This window comes from Antechinus flavipes, chromosome 4 (assembly GCF_016432865.1).
Source record: "Antechinus flavipes isolate AdamAnt ecotype Samford, QLD, Australia chromosome 4, AdamAnt_v2, whole genome shotgun sequence".
NCBI classification, from domain to species: domain Eukaryota; kingdom Metazoa; phylum Chordata; class Mammalia; order Dasyuromorphia; family Dasyuridae; genus Antechinus; species Antechinus flavipes.
In genome coordinates this window covers 6,217,478-6,243,293 of record NC_067401.1, presented here as the reverse complement: position 1 = coordinate 6,243,293, position 25,816 = coordinate 6,217,478, and the positions used below count along the sequence as shown (strand labels likewise).

Below are 25,816 nucleotides of genomic sequence, written 5' to 3'. Positions count from 1 at the left end.
TAGCATTTATGGGGGAAGTGGGAAAAGACCTGTTTATTCAAGTCTTTCCAACGTGGTCAGCAAAGATGTAGGAAGTAGCCCACAGTGCATTTTGACAGTTATTAAAATCTGGACATCAACCCCAGCCTGAGTGAGGATAAGGAAGGTAACAGGGCTCAGAATACTCAGATTTTATCTCCATTTTCTCAGCAGGACAAGACCAAAAGATGAGTGGTTAAAGTGAAATCTAAATATAAGCTATTACATTACCTGAGAGTGGTTATATGTCCTTTGCAGTTCAAATGAAGAGGTCACCATGCTATAGAAAAGAAATGAATAGAATCACAATCTTTTAGTTGTTCTCTTCCACGCCTCTGGGGGCTTGTTAGCTAACTCTCTCCCCCCAATCTTCTTGTCAGTTACATTAAAAGGATGGTCTTAGGAAATTTCAGTCAGATTGTTTAAAACCTCCCCCCCCCATTTCTTAAAAGAAGATCTATTTCTCATATAGCAAAAATCATAAAATTTTCTTAAGCAAATGAGAATCAGATTATCACCTACTCATTTCTTTATTCTGAAGTAAAGTAGTGAGTCATGATATGTGTATCTTAAGCAAAAACACTTTCACATTATTTGCTTGTAAAAACTATTATTCTCTCACTGATTGCATGGAAGGCTTTCATTTTAACCTTGACCAAATCTGTTGACCCCAAACCAGCATAGCTACTTTATGCCTTCTCATTAATGATCTAAGACCATTACTGGCTCTCCCATTTGGAGTTTGTTTATACCCTCTGATTATCTCATTTGAGCTATCTCATTAATGACCTCAGACCCCTTTGACCTTCATTCTGCCTTAGCCCCTGTGGTCAGCCAGTAATTACCAGCTAATGACTGGCCTTTTTTCCCTAAATAATTTACTATCCATATTTCTGAAGTCTAAGGGACATGTTCCACAATTTGTAGGATTTTTATCTTTGACTCACCTAAGCACTATGATGACATGATCACTTTCCCAACACACAATCCCAACCAAAGCCCCATTATTTCAATTTAACTAATCAGTTCTCCTTACAGCATGTAGTCCACATTCATTCTGGAATCTCACATTCCTTAAGTTAAATGTAGGGTATTTTTGATCATCCAAGTTATCTCCATTTGGCTTAAGGTCCCATCCTAGAACAAAGAAAGTCTCTCAAGTTAAACTCAGGTCTAGGGGTCCAGTGGCCATAACTCAAGTAAAACAATACTGAATTGATGAAGAAAAACAAAATGAGTAACAGAAAGAGCCAAAGAATAGAGGATATTCATTCCTTCATCCCCACAGCAGGCTATAAGTAAATGTCATACCTGAAGAAAGAATTAAAAGGGAATAGTCTGACTTTCCAATAACACCCTGAAAATTTTAGGTAATTGAGTTGGAAGGGGTCTCAAGAGCCAGTGAAACCAACTCTCTCCTTTTACAGATAAGGAAAGTGAATCCCATACACAGAGATTAAAACTAGTAAAAGCAAGTGTTGTTGGATAGGTTGAGTGAATATAATTACTGACCTAGGAAAAATAACAACTCAATTCACTTGGAAGAACAAAAGATCAAAATTTTCAAGAGAATTAATGGAAAAAAAAGGAAATGAAGGTGGCCTAGCTGAACCAGACCTAAAACTATATTATAAAGCAGCAGTCATCAAAACCATTTGGTACTGACTAAGAAATAGACTAGTTGATCAGTGGAATAGGTTAAGTTCACAGGACAAAATAGTCAAAGACTATAGTAATCTGGTGTTTAACAAACCCAGATTCCCCAGCTTTTGGGATAAGAAGTCACTATTTGACAAAAACTGCTGGGAAAATTGAAACTATATGGGAGAAACTAGGCATTGACCCACACCTAACACCATATACCAAGAGAAGGTCAAAATGGGTTCATGATGTAGACATAAAGAATGATATTATAAACAAATTAGAAGAGCATAGGATGGTTTACCTCTCAGATTTGTGGAGAAGTGCAATATTCTCTCTAAAATGTAATGTTCTCTGTTGAGGTTTTCTTGGGGTGTCTGGAAGCAGCCCTCGTTTCTGTTCAGTAATCACCACATGAGTAGCCAGAGGTTAAAGTCCAAATCCTTTACTGTCTCCTTCAAAGTCCTATTCTCCTTCACTGGGGTTCGGCTAGTTTTCTGGAGGCCTTCCAGATCTTGGTTTCAGTGGAGAGGCAAAGGAGGACAGCCTGCCACCACTTCTCTGTCTTCCCTAGTTCTCATTCTGCTGAGTTTTTCTGAGCTTATATCCTCTCTAATCAAAAGCGTGAATCTTATGGAACTATAGTAAGTACTAAGTACATGCACTGAACTAGAGGACTGTTAAGCACCAGGCTGAATTAGATAACTATCGTCTCTATCAATTCCACTGACTTATTACCTCGTAAGGATCCTTTGTTTCAAGTTCAGAATTCTGGCCAATAACAGAGGAGGAAGGAATTTGTGACCAAAGAACTAGAGATCATTACTGATCACAAAATAGATAATTTTGATTATATTAAGTTAAAAATTGTACAAACAAAACTAATGTAGACAAAATTAGAAGGGAAGCAATAAACTGGGAAACATTTTTACATACAAATGCTCAGATAAAGGCCTTATTGACTCAAATCTATAAGAATTCAAGCCATTCTCCAAATGATAAATAGTCAATGGATATGAACAGACAATTTTCAGATGAAGAAATTGAAACTATTTGTAGGGACATGAAAAGGTGCTGCAAATCACTACTGATCAGAGAACTGCAAATTGAGACAACTGAGATACCACTACACACCTGTCAGATTGGCTAAGGTGACAGGAAAAGATAATGACAAATGTTGGAGAGGATGTGGGAAAACTGGGGCACGGATATATTGTTGGTAGAGTTTGAACGGATTCAACCATTCTGGAGAGCAATTTGGAACTATGCTCAAAAAGTTATCAAACTGTGCATCCCCTTTGATCCAGCAGTGTTTCTACTGGGATTGCATCCCAAAGAAATCTTAAAGGAGGGAACATATGCAGAAATGTCTGTGGCAGCCCTCTTTGTAGTGTCCAGAAACTGGAAACAGAGTGGATATCCATCAATTGGAGAATGGCTGAATAAATTGTGGTATATGAATATTATGGGATATTATTGTTCTGTAAGAAATGACCAACAGGATGATTTCAGAAAGGCCTGGAGAGACTTACACGAACTGATGCTGAGTGAAACGAGCAGGGCCAGGAGATCCTTATATACTTCAACAACAATACTATATGATGATCGATTCTGATGGACGTGACTCTCTTCAACAATGAGATGATTCAAATCCATTCCAATTGTTTAGTGATGAAGTAAGCCGCATAAGGGATTTCCTTATAGGGGAAGCAGAGAAATGACTGTGGGAATTGAGTGTGGACCACAACATAGTATCTTCACTTTTTCTGTTGATGTTTGCTTGCATTTTGTTTTCTTTCTCAGTTTTTTTCCTTCTTTACCCAATTTTCTTGTGCAACAAAATAACTGTATAAATATGTATATATAGCTATTGGATTTAACACATATTTTTAACAAATTTAACATGTATTAGACTACCTGCCACCTAGGGGAAGGGGTGGGGGAAAGGAGGAAAAATTTGGAACAGAAAGTTTTGCAAGGCTCAATGCTGAAAAATTACTCATGCATATGTTTTGTAAATAAAAAAGCTTTAATAAAAATAAAACTATTTCTTAGTGTAGCTTTTGGACTAAATATTTTCTCCCGCTACCCTTCTCTGCTCCCACCTCCCCAAATTTACCATTTTCTATTTATAATTTTTAAAGTCCCCAAATTTGATAGCCTTTGTTTTTAGATCCTCTTAATTTATGAATCTATTCTCACTTCTCCATCCATCCTTTGTGGAATAATGGAAAGAGGGGTGAGTTTGGAAGCAAAGTATTTGGGCTCATATTCCAGATAAGCCACTTATTATCTTGGTCAAGTCATAAAATTCAATTCAATGAAGACTTTTATGTACCAGACACTGTGCTAACTACTGGGCATACTATCTCTGGACCTCAGTCTTCTCTTCTGTAAAAAGAAAAGATTGTATTAATTGACCTTTAAGACCCATCCCAGCTCTGGGTATAAAATCTTCTCTTTAGCTTTCATGTTCTATAAGGAATCTATAAGATTTTCACACCAGATGAAGATTTCTCAGAGGCTGTAGGGCAGAAAAGATCAAACCCTTTGTAATAATGAAGGAGAAGAATATTGAATTGTGCGGATAATAGAAGGAAGCCCAAGAGTACAAGAGGGGAAAGTTCTGTTTTTAAGTTTGGGGGATACCTGAGATGAGTGGACTTAGGAGAGCAAGGTATATGAAAGGAAATGATTAATGGTTAAGGTCCTGGTAAAGGAGCTGGAGGTCATGGAATCCAGGGCAAGAGAAAGACTATTGACTTTATCAAGAATTTGATATAGTTAGGGGGAAGAGTGGAGTGTGGGAATTCAGATCTGAGGAGAAATTAAGGATTTGGAGGAGAGGAGAAGAGTTGGAATTGCTGTACCTTCCCTAAGGAGCCAAAGGCAAAGGATCAGAGTGGAACTGACCCAGAAGGACATCATCAGGGCAACAAGGTGGCAGGGACAGAGGCAAGGTATAGAAGCAAGGGAAGCCAGAGTAGAGAAGAAGCAGAATTGGGAAGGGGAAAGGGACAGTTAATGGAGTCTTGGGGGTTCGATAAAGTGAGGAATCAAGTGAGAATTAGATGTGGAAGGGCAAGGAGGGTTAAGCTAAGAGTTAGAATGTCAAGAGTTCAAGATTCTGGAGGGACTGTGAGACACGGAGGTCTAAACTGTGCCTGTGGAGGGCTGTGGCTAAATTAGAATGGGGGTAGCAGCAGATTCTGGAGAGAGGGCAGTGTATGCCCTCAAGGCACTTAGAGTCTACTGGGGAGATACCATATTGAAAGCAAACAAACAAAAGAAAAACCCTTAAAAAATCTGAAGGGAAAAAATAGTTCCTCTTGAAAGAAGAGACCCAGGAGGATTACATGCTGAGTAAAGATTAAAGTCTTTTGTGGATCAGGAAAAGTATTTGTGTTACCAAAACAAAAATCAATCCCCTCTCCTAAAATCTCCTAAGATCCCTGATCCAAATCTCCTTGGACCCTAATAATATGGATTTTCTTTTTTTTTAAACAGGTAATCCAGGATATTTTACTCAGGGAAATAGAAGAAGAAAATCTAAAGAAGGCCAAAAAGGAGACAAAGGAAAAAAAGGAAAAAAAGAAAAAAAAAGAAAAGGAAGAAAAAAAGGAGATTAAAAAGGTAAAAGAAATAGGAAAAAATGCATCTTTGGTTGTAGCAGGCCCACCCAGCACAACCCATTCATTTTATTTGGTAGCATCTCTTTTTTTTTTTGATTAGTGATCCCACCAATATAGATATTTGTTGGAATGTCAGTCATCCTTTTTCTTAGGGTGGGAAAAAAATCACCTGGGATCTGCCTGTGATTTTTGTTTGTTTTTAATGTTGATCTTTCATTGGAAGCCACAGTTTTCCAATCTACTAATCCTATGTGGAAGAAAAGAAGGAAAGAAGGAAATCAGTCACTCCTGGAATTTCCTTATAGGGGAAGCAGAAAGTTCTGATCCCAAATAAAGTGTTGAGATATGTCTTCAAAATGCAGCCAGCTGCTTTCTTCAGCAGCTTTAGGGTTAGGGATGAAAATACTCCATTTCTCAGGCGTGACCACAAGATTAAATAAGTGATTGGGGGATGGTTTTATCCCTAAAATGTTAGTGAAACATTGATCCTTCCTTTTGTAAAGCTTTCTTTTCCCACCATGTTCTGGTTGTATGATTAGAAGAGGAGAAATGTCTCCAATCTGGGCTCATAGGGTGAGGAACTACTGCCAAAAACTACAACACAACAAAAGTTAGAGATAAAAACTTTTTTTTTTTATTGTTCAGTCTTCTCAGCTGAGACCTCATTTGGAGTTTTCTTGCCATATCCTTCTCCAGCTCATTTTTATGCATCGGGAATTGAGGCAAGCAGAGTGAAATCACTTGCTCAGGATCATCCAGCTAAGAAATATCTAAAAGTGGATTTGAGTTCAAAAGCATGAGTTTTCCTGACTACAAGTCTGGCCTTTATGCTCAAGCATAAAAAAGTAGAATCCCAGTAAGGAAATACCAATTACAAATCCCATGTAGCAATATAGCATCAGAGTGAGAGGGAAATAATTTATTTACATGTTGAAATTGTGTGGGATGGGGTGCAAGATCCTGGATGGGACCAAATTAACTACTCCAGATATAAACAGAAAGCATTTATCCGGTCCTTGCAAGAAGAGACCCAACCAAGCACATCAACTGGACAGTCCAGCATGTGGCACATGGCAGAACAGAGAATGGATAATGTAGCAGAAAAGACACAGATATAACCCCCTCCTGCTGATTTTTAAATTTGGACTGAAAAGGAAGGAACCATTGACCAACGGTCAACAATGCTATCTACTGATCTAAGTCAGGTTACTTCCTGAAGCTTAGACCTAGAGCTTGACCTTTTCAGCCTTACAACCTCTGAGAACTCTTCACCTGGTCCCATTCAAAAATCTTATAGATTCCTCATAGAACATAAAAGCTAAGGAGAAGACAGATCCACAATCCTATATTTTAATTAATGTTTTAAAAGATGAACAAAGGAAGGAAATGTGCTTCTTACTCTCAAGGAGTTTGGGAAAGACCCAAACATATGTCTGGTACCAGAAAAATAGAGTCAAGAGAATATTGAAAATTTGGAAGTCAGGAAAATCTTCCCAGAGGAGTTAGCCCTTGAGGCAAGTGGAGCTGGCCTCTACTGGCATTAAGCCTGGAAGGAAACAAGGACTGAGAGGATAAAAAGATGAGAAAGTGAATTTCAGGCTGGAGGAATAAAAGCTCCTTGAGGGCAGGGAAGCTGCTTCTTAGTATCCCCAATGCCTAGGACTAGCACATAGAAGGGGCTTAATAAGTGCTTGTGGTTGAGTTAGGATAAACCAAATATTCAGAATTCAAGTGAGTTTTGAGAGAGGGGCAGAGAGGCTGCTTGGCCACATTCTAGCTGACTAATTGGTCTGAGTCGGAGAGTCTGTCTGGATCCGCACTCCCTTTCTCAATCCAGATTGTGTCGGCCCTAAGACTAAATAATCACAACTACCCTTCCAGTGCTAAAACCTTCTGGTTTTATGCTGCATATATTTTAAAGCATGTTGAAGTTGATTGTGGACAACAGTATTATTTAAGAATCTTAAAAGCACTTGGAATTGCTTGCTGGAAACTGCCCCATAAATCTCAGAGCTTGGGATGACTTCCCCAAATTCATCATTGTATTGCTGTCAGTGATAACAAAATGTTAAATGTTCTCATTTCTCATTATCCACATTTTTCTTGCCGTTTCCTGCCTTGGATAATTGATATGGATAAAGAGGCAGACTGGTTCCATCTTGGCTGGGGCAGAGCCTAACCTGGATCTTGATCCATCACACATCCCTGGGTGCTGAAGCCCTGGAAAGCTCTCAGTGTGCAGCAGTAAAATCAGCCTGTGGTTCATTCTACCCCAGTTCTGAGAAATGAAATGAATTTCACAGAATCCTGGAAACTCAGACTTGGAAGGAGTTTTTGGGGCCATGCAGACCAGCCCACACCTGAACAAGAATCCCCTCTGTTACAGACTGCCTGGGGAAAGGGGGGCTTCCAAAATCCACTTGAATAACTCCAGGGAGGGGAAATCCTTTCCCTTCCCTTGAGTTGAGAAGCGTTTCTTTCCAGCCCAGCTCTGCCCTTGGAGCTGAGCATAAGGAATGCAATACTCCCATTTCTACATAACAGCCCTTTCCATACTTGAGGCGACCTTCGTGACTTCCCTGATTTTTCTCTCTTCCAGACTAACCATCCCTGGTTCCCATAAATGTCCTCATGAGACACTTCTTTTCTCTGCTTGAGACTCTTCAGCACCTATCTTGCAGGACTGCTAAGATCTCGTTTTATAATGAGATAATATTTTGGAAATCACTTTCAAACTTTAAAACGTTGTATGTTAGCTACTGTTGTTCTTGTTGTCTTGGGTGCCTACCTCTTAATACTCCCCAGCCCATTAATGTTCCTTTTGAAAAGGGCTACCCAAAATATACTGCAGAAGTGGCCTGACCTGGGCAAAGGACAAGTGTATATCCCTAGCCTACGTCACTGTAGTTATCTCAGCTCTGCCATACTCTATCACTGACTGTGATAGAGACTGTGATAGACTGATGGATAGAGTCCATTTCTCAAAACCTCCAGATCATTTTTCAAATCAATAACTCTCTGGCCCATCCTTCCCTCCTTTTGTACTCGTGAACCTGATTTTTTGAGCCCTAGTGTAAGACTTTACATTTATCCTGGTTACATGTCATCAGATTTAGTTTAATCTGATATTCTAGCTTGTTAAGAAATTTGGGGTTTCTGATTCCATCATCCACCATATAGATTATCTTCTTTCACTTTTTATAACCCAGATTTAATAGGCAGATCACATATAATTTGATTTTTCAAAATGTCAGATGTAATAGAACCTCGGGCAGCTCCCTGAAGAGCACTCCTAGAGATTTTTGCCAAAAAAATAAAAGGATTAACAAGTACTCTTTGGGTCTTATCAGTTAACAGGTCCTGACACACTGAACACTGCCCATATCTCCCTTTCTTCTCAAGAGACTTTTTAAAAATGTTTTATTCACATTCAGAGCAACAGAGTTGAATTCAGGGTGTTTTCAGTTTCCTTTTCAAATCTAAATGACATTTCTGAGCAAAGGGAATCTGAGAAGATCCATTGGAATCCCTGTCATTAAAGGAAAGGAAATGAGTCTAGTGTGTTCTGACTAGGATGAAATCCTGCAGGCTCTTCTTGATATCCTTTCACAAGAAATCAATCACTCAGTCAACAAGTACTTATTAGCATGGCATTTGCCATGGGGGAAACAGCCATGCTAACAACTTTTCTTTCAGCACCCCCCATCCCCTTACTTCTCAGGGGCTCTGGTATGACAAGGTCTAGTGAGAGTCTTTGAATCTCAGCTGAGAGCTCTCCTTAGCAAGGCTGCTCCAAAGCCTTGAATGATGAACCAGATGGGACCATGTTGGAAACCCATCGCATTGAGGAGATTGGATGCTTCTAGAGTCACTCACAAGAAGTGATTCCAAGTTTAAGTCACCTTATTGTCAATCATGGTGAGTTTGTAGATTGGACTAGGAAAGAAGAGGAGACAATTTAACTTCTCAAATAAACATTATATGGTGCTTTCCTTAGCCTTCCCCCTACATACACACACTCACCTGGAATTATTCTGAACTCTTAAAGGACCATGTGATATAGGGCATAAAGTCCTGGGCTTAAACTACTTGTCTCTGAAAATTTAGAGGATCACAGATTTTCAAACTGGAAGAGTTCAAGATCACCCGTGTTGACAAGCAGCAGAGACACAATTCAGATCTCAATTTTTCTAATTTAATTCAAGCTCTTTCCCCCACTACATCACCCTGGGGCCGGTGGTATTTAATACCATATTTTAAAAATATGTACATCACTGAAGCCTGCCCACGCCATGGATGGTAGAGACATGGATGTCTTGTGTTTGGGGGCCAGAATGGTATTTTGAAGCCCAGAAAGCTAAAAAGGCAAAATAGAAGAAAAATATGTGGTCAAAGAGACTCTGAGGAAGTCACTTAAATGCTGCCTTCCTCAGTTTCCTCAACTGAATAATAACAACAGGGAATACCGATATCTGCTTCCCAGAGTTAATGTAAGGATCAAGGAGAACATATTAAAAATACTTAGCCTAGCCCAGCACGTAGTAAGGCCTTCATATGCGTTCCTTTTCCCTTTTCCTAGAATACTAGACCCAGAGTCAAGAAAACTCTGTTCATGCAGGGTTCAGTCTTTAGTTTTGTCAAAAGCTTGAGTGCTTCCTATGTGTTAAATCATGGGAATGTTATCCCCACTCTCGAGGGGCTCAGAGTCTAATGGAATGGGGAGGACAACATGCGAACAGCCACATATAAGCAAGATTTCAATGAGTAAACTGGAAATAGTTTCAAGAGGAAAATTGGAAGGGCTTCCTGTAGCAGGTGGAAATTTCATCAAACAGGTCACTTCGGAATTCTGTGCTTCCGTTTCCTCACCTCTCATGATGGGGTCTCTGAAGTCCCAGCTCCAACCAGATCTGATTAATGAATTAAATGGCACAAGCCTAAAGAGAGTCAGCAATGAGATAGAGCAGACATGTTCAAATTCAATTCAACTTTAATTACAAGCCCAACACTATTTAAATTATGCGCTTTAAAATGCGTTTGTAAATTTGGGGAAGTTTGCATCCTGATCTGTGGGGGAAGGGGAGAATTCTAGTTCCACTTTCACTTTCCATGGGAAATAACAAACCTCTAGCTTTGATTTTTTCCCCTTCCCTCTGGCTTGGCTAGATTGAAAGTCTTACAGAGTGGGAATATCCCCTTCCCTGACAGTTGCTGAATGATGCTGTTGACATTGGGATTTGAATAGAAGCAGGTAGAAGCCAAGCCCTGGGATGCTCCATCAGGGAAGGCAGCAGCTGCAGTCCTGACTCATACCTGCCTGCTCATTTAAAACTCTCCCAACACACATCCCTTAACAGCTGACTAATGGTACATTTATTTTTGAAGAAATAAAAAGTTCCATGAGAACTGCCCTTCATTTTTGTCCCTGCATGAGCCATAGAGGAAATTGGACTAAAGGTGATTTTTTCCTGGACTGGGTCAAATCATTTGGCCGATCTGAGTTCCAATGGGACAAACACTTTGAAGAAAATATTAAATGGATAGAGCAATGTGACTATTTTCAAATGCATTTAAATGCATATATTGATAGTAGATTCAAACACATCCTTTAATTGAGCAGTTTGGTGCACATACATCCTCACCGTATTTATGTTATCTGAGACATCACTGAGATCAGCTCCAGCAACTCAACATAAATATGGCTCCAAATTAGATGGAAGCATCTTAAGGTTAATGTTCACAGTAACCAGGAGTCCCAAGATGCAGGTGTCTATTGTACTTGACCCGTAGCTGCCAGCCAGGCTAGGACCAATTCAATTCAACAAGTTTCTGAATTGCCTGCTGTGAGGCAGGTACTATGCCAGATCCCAGGGCAAACACAAAGCTTAGTTGGGAAATGGTCCTTCAGGATGGGATTCCCTCCCTATATTGTATCCATGGTCACTTGTAGATATGTTGTTCCCTCTTCTCTCCCTTGAGATGTAAGTTCCTCGAAGGGAAGAACTGCTTTGTATGTTTTAATTTTTGAATAATAATAACAACAACGATAACAACAAACTTGACCTGACTGGATATTGTATGGCAACATGAAATAGTAAAAGCACCAGAGAAAGGGCTCAAAGCCTCAGCAAAGATCCTTTAGAGCAGAGTTTCTTAATTTTGTATCTTGTTTCCTCTTTGAGAGTAGTCTAGTACAGCCCATGAACCCCTTCTCAGAATCATGGTTTTAAATGAATAAAATAATATCCACATGATAACAAAGAAAACAATTATGAATAAAATACAATTAGTACATGTTTAAAAAAAGGAAAAAAAGCTCAAAGACTTGAGTGTGAAAACTCCTGATCCAGGGTGGGTTTGTAGATTAGGGAGGAAAGAGGTGGATGTTGATTTGTATGAGATTTCAATGGGCCTACAGAACCACTGGAGGCCTCCAACATTTTCCTCTTCGTTGCAACAGATCAACACTCCCTCCCATTAAGGAATGCACTCTTCTTTGCAGATAATTGAAGAAGAAGAAAGATGGAAAATGGCCCCCAGTCTCTTCGTCCCAACCATAGAAGAAGGAAACAATAAATACAAAGGTCAATACAAATAAGGAAACGGGCATTCTGGTTGCACTGTTACTCCTTTCATTGAACTCTGTTAGTATAAAAGCAATGTTAGAAACTAATTTTTGAATTTAGCGCATGGTACTTGTTGTCAAAATAATTTAGGAACCCAAAATGTATATCATAGCTGAGATAAATGCTTCCTAGTCATTCAAAAAAAGTTTAACATGCTTTTAATCTTAAGGAACAACAAAACTAGTTTGATAATTTGGTTTTTTAATTACCTTAAATTGAAAATCAATTTCTACATACAAAATTTTCATTACTACTTAGTTATTCTATCTTTGACTTCTTCTGCATTTTCCATTCACACCTGATTTTGTGGAGTTGTCAGTTTATATACTTCTTATATATTGGTTCTACTTTTCTTTGCTTTTCATTACTTCATGAGTCTAAGTTTTTTTCTTATTTGTTATATTTATCATTTTAGTTGCATTATACTAGTACATTGATAATCCCATAGGCCACATAGGTACTAACCAAACATTGGACATGTAGATTGTTTTCAGACATCTGTAATTACAAACAATGCTTTTATATCTGTCTTTCAACATATAGATGTTTTCCTCTGTAATAATGCTTTTAATGATATATTCCTAATAATGGAAGCATTGGAGTAAAAGGTAAGTATGATTGTTTTTGTGAACTCTGTTTTGTGCCTACCAGATTATTCTTCAAATGACTGTAATTACACTCACAATGTATGTGTGCCTGGTTTGCTACAAACGATCTAGCATTTTTTGTCGTATTTAAAATTTTTGCCAATATGACAGTATGAAGTTATACCAATTCTCTGATTGAGATTGAACATTTCCCAACATGGCAGAAGGTCTCCAGGGTAGTATTTCAGGGTCTATTATTGGCTTTTTCTGTTTAACAACAGGAGGGTGAAGAAGGGTCTTGAGTCCAGGACATAAGAGAACCAATTGATGGAACCTGGCATGGTTCAACAGGACTAAAAAAAGACTCATTGTTGGCTCAACATGTTGGCACTATACATGTTTATGGGATTGTTGTGTGCAGGAGAGATAGGACTTATTCTATTTGTCTGCAGAGATCAGAACCATGAGCAATGATTAGAAACTGGAAAGATGCTAATTTAGGCTAAATGTAGAAAACCTTCTAAACAACTGAGTACTCCCAAAGTCACAAGGTGACTAGCTCCCTGAAGGTCTTGGGATATGAAGTGAATGTGTTGGACAAAAGCTCTGATGAGGTCTCTTCCAACTCTCAGTTCAATTCTCTCTCATTTTCCAAGAAAATGTTACAAAGATGCTTATTTTTTGTGAACATTCTCTGCTCATATCCATTGATCTTTATAGATAAAATGGTTAGAGCTAAGAGTCTGCCAATATGAAACTTAATAGTTGTGTGACTCCAAGTACATCACTTTACCCTTTGGATAAGTCCTTAACACTTAGCTCTAAAGACATGATAAATTCACTGCTCATTTTATCCAAAGCTATGGGTGTTATTGGAAAAGTTAACTTAATTTTAATCGTTAAGTTCTCATCCAATTAATTTATTGCAAATATCTCCCCAACCTGTTATTTTTCTTTTTATCTTTATTGGACAAATTTGTATCTAATTAAACTTATATACTAATATTAGATGCAATCATATTTGACTTCCACAATCTACATAAATGCATTATTCCATTTTCTTTATTTTTCTCTTTAAATGTTTTGTTCCAGAGCTAGTTGGATTTTTGGAAATTTTCACTCTTTATTAATAGTATATAATAGGTTTTATGAGTTTAACTTAGATACTGAAATTTTACCAAATTTATTCATTTCCATGTTATTGTTGGTAATTCAAAAGAATAGTTTTGTTGTATTTTTTTAAAAAAACTCTTATTTCTCTAGTTTTTAGTGTTTTTGTCATGAATTTATAGGGCAGCTTGCCAAAGGTCTTTTGTGCATTAACTAATCTAATATTTCTTGGTGACCACAAATACTTTAATGGGTTCATTTTGAAATCCCTTTTACTGATGCAAACAATAGCTTTTTAGTGCTTTTCATGTCATGTGATTCTAGTCCAATGCTTTTCTTTCAGTTTTTTTTTTTGTTTTTTTTTTAATATTTGTGACTTACAGTGCAGCACTTAGGCTATCAAGGGAATGGCAAGTTCTGTCTGAGGCATTGCTTTAGAGAGGTTTTCCTCATGTCCTGCTCCAAGATAGGAGGATTAATTAACACTCTTGAGTGGTGGAATTCATAGTGATTAGAGTATTGGGCTGAATCTAACACAATAAAACTTAATAGGAATAAAGGGAAATTTATTGTTATCATGAATTAAATTAAAAAGGCTCATACTTGGTTCCAAAACTCAGCCTTAAAAGTTCAAGATGATGAAGGCTTGCTTAGTTAAATATTGTGGCCAGTCATGAGCACCACATTTTAAGGAGGACAATGATAAACCAGGTAAATGTTTCTAAGAAATGATGGTTGCCAATCAATTTGAAGCTGAAAGAGATTGAGTGACCCTATGTCATAGAGCTAAGTAAATGTCTGCTGGAGGATTTGAAGTTGGATCTTCCTGATTTAAGCCCAAAGTTCTATCCATTACTCCGCCTAACTGCCTTCAGTAGATGATATTATGGCATCTGAATGAATTCATAGGAAATTGGGAGCACAAAAGTGGAGTTTGGACTGAAAGAAAATGGTGCCATGGTAAGCAGGGCAGACCTAGATCCAAGTCTTGCTTCCTTGGACCTCAGTTTCCCAACTGTAAAATTAGGGGGTTGGACTAGATAGTTCCAAATCTACAGTCCTAAGACTTGAGGTAGAAATAATGGCGGTTCTTAATTGAACAAGTGATTTTTTCCCTTTTTACCTTTGCACTCCCTCTCTGATGGTCTGATTGTACCAAGATCTTGAACCCTGAAATGATGGCAGGTCCCCATAGTCTCCTATTCTCTGCCCTTTTCCTCCAGCAGTAGCACTCCTAGAGAATCCGTATAATCCCTCTTACCAGTGATAGAAGCTGCTTTCAGAACCTTCATGTTCACTAAGGTGTAAATGGCTGATAACACTTCAAAGGGTGAGATGAGTTGTATTTAAACTAGAATCAGAAGCTTGATCCAAAGCCTAGACAGATGGACTTTCAGGTATCTGCTTGCTTGATGCTTATATAGGTGAGCAAATAATAGAATCTTTTCTCCACGAATAACCATTGCTAGGAACCCAGCTGGATTCACAGCTTGGACCTTGAAATTTTTCACTCAGTATTTTAAATTGACAGCTGATAGTAAGCAAGTGAATTATTTTTTAAAATGTCACTTGAAAGCAGATGCATGGCCCCAAAAGTCTGCAAGTGCAAATGAGCTCCAAGAGGCTAAATTTAGCTGAGAGCTCAGCATGGCCTTTCTGAAAGAACTTGAGACATCCTGTTTGAAGGCAGAGCTCCAGCCAGCTCTCCTCCCCAGAGCCAGAACTCAAAACCGGGATTAGAGAAGAGGGATGGGATGGCGATGTTTTCCTAGCTCATTCTCAAAGTAATCGATCACCCAGAAAACCAGCTTTGTATCCTCCCAACCGCAGAGACTTTCAGAGGTTATTGGAAAGTGAACAATAGTCCTAGACATTTCCCCCCATAATTACTTTTCTTTCCTGGTTTTGTACTCTGGGCTGGAGCCAGGGCTATGCATTCTCCTTCACTCTTTCTTTCAAGGGGATGTTTTCTTTGGGGTGGTCTCCTATAAGTCTACATATTTACTGGAAAGAAACCACAACTTAGCCATTTTTAATACTTTTCACTAAAAGAAAAGCACCTTTGCATAAGCAGTAATCATATCATGATAGAAAAAAAAAATCATACTGGATTTTCTATACTGGTGTCTTCTGTTCAAAGTAGCCGACTTTTACCATGTTCAAATAGTCAAATGGACCCCCAAATAGTAATAACAATATGTGTGCACTTTTAAAGGCTGGGTAACCCATGAAAAGCAACAACCCTCAGGGGAAGGAAAAATCAAATCAGCAAAAACCTACCAGTCTCCCCCAGAAAATAGAAAGAAACCTCAAAAATCTGATCTTTTTTGATCTTGTTCCTACTTCTGGGACTGGTGGTTCCATAAAATGGTAGGTAACCTTGGATCAGCATTTTAACCTTCATGTCAAAACTATGTTCAAGTGACTTTAACATGATATTATATAAAAGAGCTTTGATTTCTCTGGGGAAAACATTCAAATAAAATTTCAATATGGAATGCTAAGATTTGGGTCCAAGAGCTGGCTCTCCTATTTATTGCCTATGGGACCTTAAAAGCAACACAATAGGAAGGGCACTTTTCAAAGAGTCAAAGCCATTGGGTTTCAAATCCTTTCTCTGTTTTTAACTATCAATTTGACCCTGAAGAAGCACTTAACCTCAGAGGGTCTCAGTTTCATCATCTCTTAAATGGGTTGGACCATATTTTCTCTGAAATCCTTTCCACACTAAAAACATGATCCTATAACTTAAATGCAAACTTCACCTATGACTTGAGGTAGACCATTTCCTCTTAAAACAAACTAGATAAACTCCAAAAGTGCCTTCCAGCTCTAAATCTTTGGTGTGTTTTGGACAGGCCCTTCTCATCTGTGAGTCTTCCTCATTCATCAGATGAGAAACTTAGTCTAAATCTCCAAATTCTTTTGATCCTTCACCCTCTGAGATTTGTTCATTTATTTTGTGTAAATCATAAAAACTTATTTACATTATAGAACAAAAACCAAGAGGCCTTTTTTAAAGTATCAGAAAAAAGGGAAATAATATATGGCCTTAGAATTAATAGGAAGTGAAGTACATAGACTTGTGCTTTACAAAAATCACTTTGATAACTGTGTGGAGTGTGGGCTGGAACAGAAGGAAGCTTGAGGTTGGGAGATCATATAGAAGGCTATTGTAGTCATCCAAGTAAAGAAGTATTGTACAAAGAGAGTACAGACTGTGTGAGTAAAGAAAAGGAGAGATATTGCCAGGGTAGAAGCAGTGAGGTTTGGCAATTGATTGGATTGCAGAGTGAGGGAACGTGGCCAGTCAGAGAGATCAGGGATTGTGAGTCTGGGCATTGGAAGGAAAATCTATGATCCTAAGGAAGTATGAAAGGCAAATGGCCTCGGGTGAAAATGATTGCCTGCATTGCCAGTCACAATCCAACCACTGCTGCCCATCCTAAAAAAGGGGGGAAGGGGAGGGGAGGAGTATTGCTGGAATGCACTCCTAATCCACATGCTCAGACTCCAAAGCCACTGAACTGAAAAGCTATCCTGATGGATGGAGCCTAATTCACAAATTTATCAAAGACTTTCTTGGTTTACTGGTCTGGGGTTCAAGATCAGAGCTGGAGAATCCCATTCACCCAACCTCCACCCAACTGACTCTTACTGGATAGACAAAAGTCTATAGGGAAACTCTTTTTCATGGTCCCTACCTTTCAGGAACCTGGGGACCAATGAGGCTTTCTGGGATTGGTTAGCCAAGAGAAAAAAAGGAAATATTTGAAAAACTATCAGTCTTCTTACAAAATAGGAAACTGAGACTTAGAAGAGCTAATATCTAGAAAGTGACAGAATCGGCATTTTAACTCAGGTCCTTTAAGGATTCTAAATTTAACAATAAAATTTCCATTATGTCCCATTCAGACTTCCTTTGTTCTTAAAAGTTGCAATGATAGTTTCAAATCACTCATAGAGTTGTGGTGAACTTAAAAATAATAATAAAAATAAGCATTAGTCTTCTAGTATTAAAACCATTTAGTTACCATGTTATTTTTGTAAAACCCAGTGTGTTAGAGAAAGAGTGATTTATAAGATAAAAAGTTTTTTTTAAGGGAAAGAGAAGATATGAGGTTTAAATTTTTTTGTTTTATTTTGTTTTTTAAGGGAAAGGGAAAATATTGTGGTTTTAGATTCTGGCTGGCCAGCCCAGTGACCAATCCCGAAAGCTTGAAATTCTCAGGCTGCCTCTAGAATATGTCTTTCCCTCAAGGCAGAAATTCTGGGCTGGGGCAGCCCCAGAGGGGGTCACTTTTAATGAGCTCAATCAAGTCTCCCCCTTCTGGGGGTAGCATGGCATGGGTCACATCCTTTGACGGGGCTGCAGTAATTTAAAGAAACGAAGGCCTTTTCCTCAAGGTCCTTCCCCTATAATCAAAGCTCCTCTTTTCCCCCTTTCTTTTAGTCTTTTGATTTTAGAACAGAGAAATTCAGACCTGAAAGAAAACGTGAAACTGCCATTACCTAGTTTTAAACATTATTAGGGTAAGGGCAAATGCTCAGCTGTAAGAGAAGGTTGGGCAATCGTTATCTATGTTTTAAAAAAAAAAAAGGACACTTATAGTAAGCCTTCCTGTGTCCTACTGTGGCTAAAACTAGCTTCCTGAATTTATAAGTGCTGGGAGAATCCTAGAGGTTCCAGAGAAAGGTTTAGAAAGAAAAATCTCCCCAAGAAAAAATGAGTTTAAAGGATGAAATTAGCAAACATTACCAGGAGCTGGTTGGTATGAAACATGATGTGTGTGCCCACCTGGAAAAGACTGGAGGAATTCTAGGGGACAATTTTCAGTATAAATATTGGTAAGCAAAAAAAAAAAAAAAAAAAAAAAAAACCACCCTATCTCACAGTCTCTGATCATTTGCCCTTAATCATAGTGTTTTTAAAAATGGATGTTTTCTCTCCTTTTGGTTAATTTATCCATGTAGAAAAATATATGGCTTTCCTAAAAAAAAAATCAAGTATTTTCCTATTATGGGTAAGGTTTTTTCATCTTATTGATAGCTTTTGTTTAATCATTACCTGTGTTTACCATTGTACTTCTCCTTCCCTCCTGGAGAATCATTTGTCCAAAAGAGGAGGATATTTCAGAAAAATTACCGAGATAGCACAAAAGTCTGATGTTTTATGCAGAATTCCATACCCACAGTCCTCTACCTCTCTAAAAAGGTTAGGGAGGCACCTTGTCCGATTTTTCATGAGGTCGTTAAGGATGCAGCAGTTAGAGTCCTGGATCTGGAATTGGAAAGAGAGTACAAATCTGGCTTCAGAGTCTTACTCATTGTATGACCTACTCTTATTCTGTCTCAGTTGTCTCATCTGTAAAATGGGGATAGTAATATAATAAGGACATCCACCTCCGAGAATTATTATGAGACAAAATGTTACATAAAATAACAAAAATAAAACAATGATCCTTGTTTTATTCGGAGACAAGCTCGATCATTATAATATCATAACATGCAGTTCTGTGGTTCTTCCCAATTACTGAACTTATTCACTTTGCACCATTTGTTCTCATTTTCCCATTCTTCCCTCTATTCAGAACTTCCTGTTTCTACATTCTCAGTCTCTTTCCCATCCAGACTCTCTTCACTCACATAACTCACCTTAGTTTCACCCCCATTAAATCTCACCTGGATCCTGCAGCAGCTTCCTAATTGGCCTCCTGGTCTGATCTCTCTCCTGTGTTCTCCATCCATCCGTGCTACCCACTGTGAGTTTCCCTAGGTGAAGGTCTGACCACGTGATGCTTCTACTCAATCAACTCCAAGGATTTTCATTTACCTCTAATATAAAATATAACCCCTTCTGTTTGGCCTCCAAACTCTGGCCCCAACCTGCCATTCTAACATCTAACATCTAACATCTTCCCCTAAGGTATTCAGAGCAGTCAAAACGGCCTTTTGGCCATTCCTCCTAGACATTCCTCCCTTCTTTTCTGTCCTGGCTGTCCCCCGCACCTGGAGTGCCTCCCCCACTCATCTCCATCTCAAAGATCCCTGTTCTTCCTTTAAGATGCACCTCAGGTGGTTCACAACATAGTATTTTCCTGTTTCTTTTTGCTATTGTTTGCTTGTATTTTATTTTCTTTCTCATTTTTTCTGGTTTGATTTGATTTTTCTTGTGCAGCAAGATAATTATATAAATATGTATGCATATATTTCTAACATGTTTAACATATATTAAACTACTTGCCATCTAGGAGAGAGGGTGGGGGAAGGGAGAAAATTGGAACACAAAGGTTAATGTTGAAGAATTATCCATGCATATGCTTTAAAAAATGAAAAGCTTTAATAAACAAAAACAAAACAGACAAACAAAAAAAAAAAAAAGATGCAGCTCAGATACCCTTCTCTGCACTAAGCCTTTTCTGATTTTCTGAACTCTTTTGGGGGAGAACACCCCAAATTACCTCATATTTAATGACTTTATATAAAATCATAGTTTTAAATTTCATGTTTATTCTGCATACACAAAGATATTCTGTTACATGTATTTGTCTTCCCGCCTCCATTAGAACATCAACTCTTTGTAAGTAAATACTGTTTCATTCTTTTGTTTGTATCCCCAATCCCTTGCCTGTTGATTGATTCATCATTTCTATTAACCTAGCAATATTTATTGATACAGCACAACTTGTTTATTTATTCCTTCATTTATGGTCATTCATTAGTTTCCACATCTTTGCTACCACAAAAAAAAAAAAGGTTGTCAAAAATATTTCGGTGAATATGGAGGTTTCCTTTTGGTCATTGACTTCCTGGGGTTTCTGCCTTTCTGTGGAATCTCTGAGTCACAGAATTTAAATACTGCAGCCACCTTGTTCGAATCATTCAGAATTCATGCAGTGGCTAAGTCAAATAGATTTCTCTTTGTATTAAATTCCATGGCACTGTCAAGACACAACTTGTTAAAAAGAAAGCATTTATTAGCAATAAACAACACATAGTCTAAAAAATTTACCCATGTTCTAATTAATTTCAAGAGGATAAAAAATTTACAGATTTAAATCTAGCTTGTGAAAAGAAGCATTTGGAACTGCTGTAATTCTATCTAGACTAGGAGATTGAATATTCCAGAATTTCAATCAACGTACATTTCAGACAGGTTATTAAGAAAATAAATTAAAGCTTCTACAATTCAGTCAAGACAGAAGAAAATGAATTGTATTTGACTTGACAAAACCAACCAAGAGCTCTCTGGTTTATTGGGATGCCAACCCAATGCAACTTTTAATCTCTGTCCTCCAGGTGGAAAGGTCCACATTTAAGGAATTATGAGTTTGATAATCCAACCAGCATTTGTTTTTAGTGGTTTTTAGTGGTTCAAGTAGCTGTGCTGAGATACAAAAGGGAAACCGAACAATCCCTGCCCTCGAGAAGTCTTCAGTCTTCTGGGGAAAATAATGCCCAGAGAAGCAAGTGCATGAGAGCACAGAGGAAAGCGAGAAGGCCGGGGCTAGTTGTCAGAGAGCTAGCCTGGTCAGTCAGGGCTCGGATTCAGCCCGGCTGTGTGGCCAAGCTAAGCCTCTGAGTTTTCATGTTGTAGGAAATCGGGGAGGATGCTGACCTTCACTGGAAAAGAGAGTTTCCTCAGCGATCAGTTCCTACCCTTTGTCATAAGAACAATGCCCCAGTATTTGTAGTTCTGCCAAAGAGTGTGTGTGTGTGTGTGTGTGTGTGTGTGTGTGTGTGTGTGTGTGTGTTTTGAGCTAACGGATGTGGATAAGAGATGAGGAACATTTACCCAAAAAGTCAGCCTTGGGGAATTGATAGAAAATTCACTTTGGAGAAAGGAAAAACTGAGTTCAAGGCTTGTATCTGACTGACAAATCCCTCAAAGCCTCAGCGTTTCAAGCAACTCTGAGATGTAAGTCCCGGAGAAGGTGCCCAGAGGGGTTCCTCCGCAGCCGGTCCCCACCCCAGCAGGTAGGAAAATAGACTCAGATGGAGACCCGAGGGGCAGGTGATAGAGCACCGGTCTGGAAGACTGGCCTCCAATATTTTGCTTAGCTGTGTGACCCCAAGCAAGTCCCTGTTCGCCTCGGGTTTCTCCTCTCTAAAATGAGCTAGAAAAGGAAATGGCCAACCCCCCAGTATCTCCGCCATGAAAACCCCAAACGGGGTTACAGAGAGTCAGACGGGACTGAAAACAGACTTAAAAGCAGCCATCCCAGGAGCCTAGAATTTAAACTAGGAGGAATCTTAGAGGCCATTGATTCCCTCATTTACCAGATGAGAAACTGAGGCACCCGGCATGTCTAGCTAGAAGGATAGATGGATGGATGGATGAATGTCAAGATATATCCACACAGGTATAATGCAAATGCACGTATAGTTGTGGGAATAGGGAGGCACCTGCTTTGTATAGCTCTAATATACAATATAAGGACGGTGAAATCTGTAATTCAGCATTTTATGCTAAATCAGTCATCATTAAGTACCTACTATATGCTCCTTGTTCTGCTAAGAGAGGAGTTTAGAAAATTTGAAATGGGGGTATAGCAAAAATTCATTTATCCTGTTGCTGCACGTTCCCTGGAGGGGAGCCTTTCTTGCTTGCTCAGTGTCTCCAGGATTCTCACCTCAAAGGGTCCCTTGCTCCTGGGGTTTCACATGAACACTAGCCTGGGTGATGGTCAGTGTCCTAAGTCCGTCTGTCTTGGACTTTATTCTCTCCTGAGTCCCCTCTTATTATCCAATCCCTAGAACTCTGAGCTTACTGGGGAGTGGTAGGAGAGGAAGGTCATGTGAGAAGGCTGTTATTCCAGACAGCCCCAGGGGCTTAAGCATCCAGCACTATTTCTGCTGCAGGACCATTGGGAGGCAGGCTCTCCTGAAGTGAGGAAGGACAGCAGAGGGCACAGCTGGGAGAGCTCCATCCGTGTCTTCCCTGTGTTTGGATTCCTTCTCCAGGACCTGCCTCAATCAGTCAGGCCCCCTTTCTCTCTTAAACCTTCCTTCCCATTGGCTCCTTTTCTTCCATCTACAAACATGCTCAGTCTCTTCCATCCCATCCAACCTTCCCTAGAGGTCACCATTACCTCCAGCTCCTGTGCTACAGAATATGACTAAGTCATATTATATACTCTTGGAGACAGAAAAACTTAAGTTTCCTAGCTCCTGGACAGAGTGCTAGCCCTGGAGCTTGGAGACTGGGTTTAAATCCCTCTCTAAACCTTAGTGCCTTGACCATGAACAAGTCCCTTAATGTCTCCAAGTCTTTCCACATCTATAAATACACTGCCTACTTCATGGGGCCATTTTGAGGAAAGTGCTTTAGAAACCTCAAGAGGCTTATTATATATGTGTGAATTGTTGGTATTAAGCCAACCCCACATCTGAAAAAGAAAATGCAAACGCCCTCCTTTTCTACGTGGGGTATCTCATGGCAACTGTTTTCTAAGCATTTTTTTTCCCATAGTGAATGCATCTATAGTTGTTTCCAACTGTTCCATATAGGGTGTCCCCAAAGTCTTAGTGTGATTTTAAGCTTTAGTAGCTTAAATTTTATTAAGGTTAAAGCTTAATAATGAAGTTTAAATAGCTTTAATTGCTATTTATTAAAGCTTAAATTGCTTTAGACGAAGCTTTACACAGAGACTTTAGGGACATCTTAAATGACTCCAAATTTTTCCTCTAAGACAAATGTTCTTCATTTGGATCTGTGAACTTTTTAAAAAATATGTTGATAGCTGAATTTCAATATAATGGATTTCCTTTCTCATTCTATGTATTTTATTTTGTGCATTTAAATACATGGTTCTAAGAATTCTAGGCTTGCCCAGACCCTAATCAAGTAGTCTTTCACCCCGTTAGGGCTGGAATTTTTCATTTATTTTTAATAAAGTTTTTTTTTATTTTCAAAACACATGCATAGTTTTCATCATTCAATAACAACCACTCCGATATATGTTAAACATGTGCAACCCTTCTACACATAGCTCTACAATTATCATGCTGCATAAGAAAAATCAGATCAAAAAGGTTAAAAATGAGGAAAAAAAGCAAGGAAACAACAACAAAAAGTGAACATACTATGTTGTGATCCACACTCAGTCCCCAGAGTTCTCTTTCTGGATGCAGATGACTCTCTCCATCACAAGTCTATTGTTACTGATTTGGTTCATCTCATTGTTGAAAAGAGCCACGTCCATCAGAATTGATCATTATATAATCTTGTTATTTCTGTGTACGATGATCTCCTAGTTCTGTTCACCTCATTCAGCATCACTTTGTGTAAGTCTCTCCAGGCCAAATCATCCGTATTTCTTACAGAACAATAATATTCCATAACATCCATACACCATCACTTATTCAGCCATTCTCCAACTGATGGGCATCCACTCAGTTTCCAGTTACTTGCCACTATGGAAAGGGCTGCCACAAACGTTTTTGCACGTGAAGGTCCCTTTCCCTCCTTTAAGATCTCTTTGGGATATAGAACTAGTAGAGATACTCCTGGATCAAAGAGAACGCACAGTTTGATAGATGGGCTGGAATTTTAAAATCTCTACTAAGATAATAATGGCTACTCCGCAATCTCCTTCTGGAAGAATGTATAATATTCTTTAATTTAAAGGAGAGCTATATATGCCAGGATTGATGAGGGAGCCAGTTTCTATAAAACACAAACCTATTTTCCATTGGGATTACGTCTGACCTGACATTTCCTGTCTAGCTCCTCCTTTGCTTGAGAATCCCTCTTCTTCTGGTGGTAACCCCCTAGGTTTTTCTGGAATATAAGACTTTCTCCTGTGAAGATTCCCCAACACAAGCTCAGTTTTCAGACTGTCCACCCTCCTTTCCACCTTTTTCCTCCTCTTCCTCCCCTTTTTCCTCCTCCTCTTCATTGATGGATGGCCATATCTACTGGAGCCAGGTTCCCCCACATCTCCAGAATAGCTTGAAGATTATTTTCCTTGAGTTGGTGGCCACATTCACACCTCACACACAGCTTTCATGGAGAGATGTGGGTCTGCAACATGGACCTTCTTCATGGTAGAACCACCCTGAGTCGAGCCATGTTTGTTTACCCCTCTCCTGAGTCTCCGTTCCTTTATTCCTTTAGGGTTAAGTGAAGCCCTAGAGGTGGACCCTTATCCCTCAGCATACCGAATGGGACCACAGGAGCACTAGGACAGAGCAGAAAGGCTGGTCCAATACTCTCATTTTACAGATGAGTCAGCTGAGGCTCGCCGAGGTTACAGTACTAGTGACTAATGACTTGCAGAACCAGCCTTGGCTCCCAGGACCTCTGTATTCTTTATTCTGTACCATGTCCATTTCTGAACACATCCCTTAAAGGCTGTGGGCTACAAACTGTTCCAGAAACATGAGTTTTGATGGCCATGGACCCTGTGTTAGATGGCGACACCTTAAACAGAATTTGAGTTGTTGGTTTCAAGTTATGGGACAGTGGAAATCCTATATTTAGGGGTTGGAGCTATTGGCTCAGATCCTGACTCGGTCATACACTGGCTTTGCGACCCAGGACAGCCGAAAGCATCTAAATCTAACCATTTAGAGATGGTTAATTGACGATTCAATGCCATTGATGCTTTGGTAAAGGTGCTTTCCTCACCAGGAGTTTCTTAGACTACTGCAATTGTGGTTCCAGTCCACATCCCCAGCACATGCTCTATCAGGTTTAACAAAATAAGCCAATAGAAAACATGCAAAGTGGATACAAGAAAATTTTGTCAACACATATGTAAACATCACACATGATTTTTAAGAGGGAAAAATTATCTGAGTCTCATTCAAGAGAGCCTTTTTCAATCCCCAGGGTCTAGCACTAGGTCTGCACATAAGACATCCTTAATCAAATTATGTTGAATTTTCTGCTGAGTCAATTTGTCAGCAAACAACTCATTGTTATTTTCTGCCTTGCCAGTTGCTGGACCACAGAACAAGCAGTCTTGGTTCTATCACCGCACATCCAACATTTCTCCCGTTTACCTTTGTTCACAGCATCTATCTCCAGGGCGGTTGTAAGGATTAGATGAGATGTTTATAAAGTACTTTACAAATCTTTTTTCTAAATTTTTTTATTGTTTTCTTTTTTCTATTTATTCATGTAAATTAATTTTAATACACATTTCTTAATAATACTTTTTAAAAAATTAATAAAATTTTAATACACATAATTGAA

At 38.9% G+C, this 25,816-nt stretch overlaps 1 protein-coding gene across 3 annotated transcripts in view; it reads left to right on the top strand.

Annotated features, from left to right (window-relative positions):
* The window catches only part of IQCA1 (IQ motif containing with AAA domain 1), a 191,007-nt gene that overhangs the window by 104,170 nt on the left and 61,021 nt on the right, over positions 1 to 25,816 (top strand). For all 3 annotated transcript variants that reach the window (XM_051999120.1, XM_051999121.1, XM_051999122.1), the window contains 2 exons: positions 5,167 to 5,292; positions 11,794 to 11,875. In XM_051999120.1, coding sequence (XP_051855080.1) covers positions 5,167 to 5,292; positions 11,794 to 11,875 — 208 coding nt within the window. The remainder of the gene's footprint in view (positions 1 to 5,166; positions 5,293 to 11,793; positions 11,876 to 25,816) is intronic.